The 6,663-nt window shown below is 44.7% G+C and overlaps 1 protein-coding gene across 1 annotated transcript; it reads left to right on the forward strand.

Moving 5' to 3' along the window:
• Positions 1–795: 795 nt before the first annotated feature.
• LOC119457531 (40S ribosomal protein S12, mitochondrial) lies at positions 796–3,987 on the forward strand. Its single transcript, XM_037719129.2, has 2 exons — positions 796–987; positions 2,883–3,987. The coding sequence occupies exons 1-2, from the start codon at positions 912–914 to the stop codon at positions 3,413–3,415; spliced, it is 609 nt and encodes a 202-aa protein (XP_037575057.1). The 5' UTR covers positions 796–911; the 3' UTR covers positions 3,416–3,987.
• The last annotated feature ends 2,676 nt before the right edge of the window (positions 3,988–6,663 follow it).

Consider the following 6,663-nt stretch of genomic DNA (forward strand, 5'->3'; position numbering starts at 1 on the left):
TATTTACTTAGTTCTGTGCAGCAGAGCATCCACATGTCTTTGTTGTGCCGGCCGCTTCGCAGGCGATATTTCAGCACGAAGCAAGTTAGTATTCTGCGCTTTTGCGTTTAAATTTGATATGGCCCACATGCTTTGGGAATGCCAACGCCATGAGGAAGAAGGACCAAGAGGAAGGGGGAAGACAACAGCAGGACCCTCTGAAGCGGGGCACCTCGCTGAGAGATGGCAAGCCGCCCTCCTCAGCGAGGCACCCGAAGACCAGGAGTGGGCCGTCCAGCGAGCCAGGGCCACTGCCGAGGATCTCGGAAGATTTTTCTCCGGCGATGGATCCCTGGCAGCCTAGCCCCGGGCACCAACAGCCATAACCGTTGGACAAATAAAGTTTATTCCTATCCTATCCTAAATTTGTTTTCAAAACACCCGCGTCCTACGCCGCAGATCACGTGAATGTTGGTTAGGTCATGCGCTTTGTTTTTGTTCTTGAGTTTCTGCTTTGTTCCTCCTTGCTGCCTCAAAACTACAGTGTACCAGAATACGGTACTCAAACCGCTTGTATCTTTTGAAGGTTTGGTTCATTTTTGCGGCTGCCTTCGAGACTGCAGCACAATCATAGAAATTAGGTGATGGTAATCTCGAAGGCCATACTCAAGATAGAATTGAAATACAAATAAAATACCATGATCTTTTTTAGCCGAATTCCTTGCAATGAAAGTAGTAGTAGTCATATTCAGGTGCCCTTTTTTGTTGTTCAATAAAATAGTATCACTACACAGTTAACTATCACCATCATGGCAATCGGCGAGGCTTTCGGTTCGGTGAAATAAGTGCGTTTGTGACCGCTGCAGACCGCTCTGGCGGTACAGCGTGCTTTTACAGTGTCACATCGTTTGTAAGCTTGCGACGAAAATTTCATGATCATGAATTGCCTACGAAGCCTCGGAAACGCATTCGCACAGATGACCCTCCACGCAGCCAAACCTTCTCGGAGTAAGTGCAGCGCCCAAGCGAATTTGCTCCACCAAGAGCATGGTTCCGTATCATGCCCACCTCTGACCACGAGTTTCTCAATGTAACCCGGGACACAAATCGGCATTTACCGTGGTTTCTACAACCTTCACAGTAATAGAATTTTCCATGCATGTTACAACAACTACGAATAATAATAATAATGAAGCACAGAGACTGCGGAGGCTAACTTGGGACCCCAGCCGCAGAATACGTTGGATAGTTTTGACGCACTCTTAACGCTGCTTGGTCAGTCGTTTCATGCTAGCTCAGGCCGACCTCTCCGCCTTTCTAATAAATTATCTCTCTCTCTCTGATCAGTCAGTTATGGAACATGTTTTGGTCCATCTGAACGAGCGCGCTTCTCGGATAGGAAGCTTTGTGTAATGCTATTAAATTAATTTACTCGGGTGATATGCAGGGTGTTCATCTGTTTGCAGCAGAAACGTACGGTGTGGACGGCGAACTAGCTCGGTCAACTTTTTGTATTGCCTCCCCCATCATTCATTTATTCTTAAAAGGCCCGCTTCACCCTGTTTGTAGTTGTTTAATTATCGTCTCTTTGCACCAACGTTCGTCCTATATCCTCCTAAGACCCCTTGAACAATACATTGCACATTGCCTTCTACATTTTTTATAAGCTTAATCGGATGTGATTACGCAAAATATTCATTCTGAGTGTAAAGTACAGTTCATGCGTAATTGTAAAGAAGTGGTTTACTCATAATCTTTTCATCTGCTTTCGAGGAATTTGACACTCACTTGATCTAGACCTCTGTGTCGTCCCAGACGGCTGAAAGCAACCTTGAGGTGTATTTCTAAATCACTGAGGTTGCGTGAAAATTATAGTGAACTATAATTCTAGTTCACTATATAGAAAATACTGAATGCGCCAGCAACATAGCAATGTACTACACATAGTCACATCTTCATCTCTGCGTTTAAGCAATGAAATGCAGTTTTTACAACAGCAAACATGACTAGATGAGATGTTCACGTACATGGAGATGCAGCTTATGGCATCTAACCGTGGTATTTAAATTTTAAAAACTGTTTCTCAAGTTAATAACAGTAGACAGTAAAAAACACCTTGAAGAGCGATTATATCACATAATTGTGTTCAGGTCTCGGGAGGATATTCAAATGAGCTGAACTCAATCTCACCGATTCTGTATAGTGCAGCGACACCTCTGGGTCACGTCAGCCAATCAGGAAAGAGAACCAGCAGAAGGGCTCTACTATCTGCCTCTGATCGCCCGACGCCGATAGAATGGCACCTTCTCGGCATCTCTTCGATGTGCCGTCCGGAACGGCCCATAACAGACTTGAGGTGCTGCTTTCAGCCAACGAGCGTTGGCGTATGCCACGTCTCTGGCAGTCGTTGGGTAGTCACCCACAGAATGGGTCTCTGAAACTTGCAGCCAGCTCTCGATATCGGTTGGCTGGCACAAGCCCTAAAGCGCCTTCACTGCGCACTGCAGAGGAGTTGGTGAGGCAGAGCTATATGTCAAGAAGTAGTCACGACCAAAGGTCTGGAGACTACAGTTGCCACGAAAAGTTTGTTTTTGTTAGCATCCTATGCATGCAGGCTGAATTCAAGTGGTACAGCCTGTGCATGACTGCTCAACCAACATAATGCACTGAAACAGTTCCAAGTTGTGTGGCTGTGCCAGGAGAAATTAAAATTTTTTCTGGATGCCATGGCCGGTAGACTTAGCATTCGAGTGTACGTCACTCACTAAAAGAAATTTGTATGTGCGTGATACGAAATGTCCCCACTGTAAGGTGAGAGGGAAAAAAATTGTGTATTTCAGTTTGTCTTTTTTTGTAGGTGTCTTAAGGATAACAATACTTACTTGTTGCCATTCTTTGTGCAGGTCTCTCGTTTTGTGCAACCAGTGCGTGGCAGGCGAGCCTGCCAACTCCTTACACCAGGCAGTCGTCGAACTCTCCCGCTGCCACGCCGCTCCGAATTCAGAGGCCAAGCCTTCCGACCGTACAGCCTGTGCGTCACAGGTACTTTGTCAGGTTCAAGGGCAACCCCCACCGCGACGGCCTCATCTATGACCCGATCCTGGAGAAGGTTCACGCCGGAGGCATTCCGCCGCCCAAGAAGAAGAGACGCCATCCACTGGACAGCAAGCCCTTCATGAAGGGTGTCGTGATCAAGACACTTATAAAGAAGCCCAAGAAACCCAACTCGGCCAACCGCAAGTGCGTGCTCGTGCGGCTCTCCAATGGCAAGGAGGCGACAGCCTACGTGCCCGGCGTGGGACACAACTTGCAGGAACACAGCGTCGTCCTGGTCTACAGGTCTCGGACGAAGGACGTTCCGGGTCTCAAGCTTAAGGTGGTGCGTGGGAAGTACGATTGTGCTCATGTGATCAGGAAACCGCAGTCCGGATCATGAAGGGACTATTGCTGCCACTGCTGTTGTCAAAACTTCCATCGTGTCATTGTCACACGAGCACTCTCAGTGATCGCTGAACAACATCGTCGTTGAACTTATCGAAGGCTGTTTGTGCTCATTGCATTATTATGGCACGTTTGACTGACTGTTTTAGAGCACTCCGACAGTGATGTGAAAATTGTGTAAAACAGCTTTAATGTTGACCTACGTAATAGCTGGATCTAGTACTAATGACGAGGCTTCATTATCATAATCAGAGCCATTTTACGCTCTCAGTAAAGCTTTGTTGTTTGCTTACATGACCTTTGTAGTGCTACTGAAGCGCTCTGAATTGACCAGCCTAGTGTCACATTAGCTTCACTGTGGCATGATTTTATTGTCTGCAAGTTGGTCACGTGACATGCTTATGTTCAGCAGTGGTGATAACTTTTTCACAACCGTGGTCATGCCTTTAACGGTTCAAATGCGATACTGTTCAGCTCTCATTGAATGTGCCCTTGTGGCAACGCTATTAGTGACTGGAATGATATTTTTTTTGTAGTTTAATGAAATAAAGAGGCAATGGAGGAATATCCATAGTGCATGAAGTGGATGTCGTAAAATCTGCCCTTGCATGGAGCATACTAGTTTCTGCTTTGCGTAAGATGCTGTCGCATAGCAGAAACATTGTGGTTGTTCTCGTAACAGCTTGATCTGAAACTCTTGATTTTTTCAATCAATACCTCATCTTAGATACCTACAATGGCACTGTCATGCTCAAGCACAGCAGCCACTGCCTTCATGCTACAAGATTCTGAAAGTGCACAGTGTGTGTCCTAAGAGTTTTGATGTGGTTTTGTAACGTGGGTCGATTGTGGAGCCTGTGCACCGTCACAGTACCCACATGCACTCCTAGCAATAACCAATAGACCCCCAAAAGGATATCTCAACATGTCTATGGGCAGCTACCACTTGACTTTGACAATCATCATCCAATGGTTTCTCTGCCAATTTTTTAAGCGTTCATCAAAGTGTGAGTACACAAGTGGTTATGCATCCCCCCCCCCTCCCCCCCACCATTGGAATGCTGCCAGACGTCGAACCTGCGACCCTGCAGCAGAATACACTGACCACTGAATCGCCACTGCAGATATCAGCTATTCAAGCTGAAAAACTGCAGTACATAATTATACACGGGACTGGCAATGGCAGTGATGAAAGTGTATTTCACTTTATCACTTCACAGACCACAGTTTTGTTCTTAGTCGGGCAAACCACAATGCTTCATTTTTGTTGGGGGTGCAGGAAGGCACCATGTTACTTGGCGCTTAATGGTGACGGGAGGATGAGAGGAAATATCAGGTGGTTGGCCGACCACTTGGTAGAGCCGCCTTTGACGGAACATCGCAATGTTCTAGAAATGTCCAGCATATTTTGCACAAAGCACGTGTTGCATTAAAAGCAACACGTGCTTGCACTTATTCTTTCCCGACACATACCCGACACCCAAGTGTCGCTTCTGCCCTGTCCAGACAGCAGATCTCTCCCATATAATGTGGAAATGCCCCATCAAATATCCCCCCCGCCACCTCAAACCATTAATTAGTAGCGAGGAGCTGTGGGAGACTGCCCTGCGCAGCTCCGAAAGGCTGAATTCAAGTGGTACAGCCTGTGCGCGACTGCTCAACCAACATAATGCACTGAAACAGTTCCAAGTGGTCAACAAGTTCAACGAGTGGTTCGTGTCCGCCTTCATCACGACGAACCGTATCCTTGCAATGATCGATTGATAGTTTCGTAGACTGCCCTCGCAAGAACATGAAAATGATCAGACGCTCTGACAAAGCCGTAACTCTTAATATAAATGTTGAAAAATTTCATTATATTTCAGACCATACTGGGGCCCCAAGCAGGAGTGGATTGACGATTGAAAAATGCACAATCAAGAATGAGTACCGTAAATGCACGCACATTACCAAGCAAGACCTTGCTGTTCTAAATAATTGCTGCCTAAGTCAGCCTTAAAAATTGCTTTGAAATTAATTTCCTTCAGTTCCGTGTCCTATGGAGTGCAGGTTATATGAGAGAAAGAACCCCTTATTACATTGTATGATGTGCAATGCAATACTTCCACCAGCAGTGCTACTACCAGACTCACAACTTGCCCCAATAGTGTATCACGTCAATGTAGCACTGCACAACTATTTTCATGCATTCAATATACGCAAGAATCAATTGTTACGAAAATGTATAGGGGATGTTGTAGCACCCGAGAAAGTATAAATGCATTTGCGTTACCAAGTGAGTCGGGAGTTTAGGTGTAGTCATTGTAGCCGATGTATGTGAAAAAAAGCAACTCGAATGTAATGGGGAATAGGAAAAGAGATAAAATCTTTTCCTCATTGTGACATATCAAGAAACGTGGCCTTGCTTTTTAGCTTTGGCTGGTCACCCTTGTAGTGTAACCACGTTGCATCTGCTTCTTTTCCAGAATGTTTACCAATGCCCTCAGAAACAACTGCTTAACGCCTTTTATTTAATGGCATTAGCATGGTGCCACACAGAATACTTAAAGGCATTAAAACGTATTAGTGCGTACTTGGTTACAGCTGCACACAAAAAAGCCCTTTCTAAACTGAAATTATTCTACATAAAATGTGCATATTAATGTTACTTGTGACAGTTCTTGATATTACGATTGGGAGGTGAACTATTGCATTCACTGCAGCTGTCCTGTCTTTGCAATGTTTCTTTATTAAGAATATACTATCAACCAAACACTAAATATCCAAGCAGCCTTTAAAAGTAGCCAGTAAAACCGTACATCCCAATGTTGTTCGCATATACCAGTAGAGACTGGAAATGGGAATACCAGGCTGCGTTTTGAGGCTGCGGAGATACTCAGCTTTTTGTCAGATCCCTTGGTCCATAATGTTTTTTGGTCGATAGTACATGCAGCATCAACTTTAGATATAAATGCATTAAGAAAATCAAGGCTCTAGACGATATTAACCTTGCATGTGTAGCAGCAGGCTATTATGAGAATATTTTATGATTATGTGCCTCTAGAATGTGACATGTAGAACGTCATTTATTATTTTTTTTCTTTGTGTATGCATGTTTTTTGTGAGAAAAATTGCTCTCTGGGCAATAATAATGTATTGAATAAGATGCATTGCTACTCTCGGAATATAAGTGTGATGTACTGATACAAATGCCAAGTTTCTTATAATAGGTTTTAACCACCGCATAAAGAGACCACACACGTG

Source organism: Dermacentor silvarum, chromosome 7, assembly GCF_013339745.2.
Source record: "Dermacentor silvarum isolate Dsil-2018 chromosome 7, BIME_Dsil_1.4, whole genome shotgun sequence".
Taxonomy (NCBI): Eukaryota; Metazoa; Arthropoda; class Arachnida; order Ixodida; family Ixodidae; genus Dermacentor; species Dermacentor silvarum.

Bases quoted from the DNA above. Each gene is read 5' to 3' on its own strand.
- LOC119457531 (XM_037719129.2), top strand. From the start codon at position 912: ATGATCATGAATTGCCTACGAAGCCTCGGAAACGCATTCGCACAGATG. The intron at 988-2,882 runs GTAAGTGCAGCG...TTCTTTGTGCAG, and splicing joins CGCAGCCAAACCTTCTCGGA to GTCTCTCGTTTTGTGCAACC.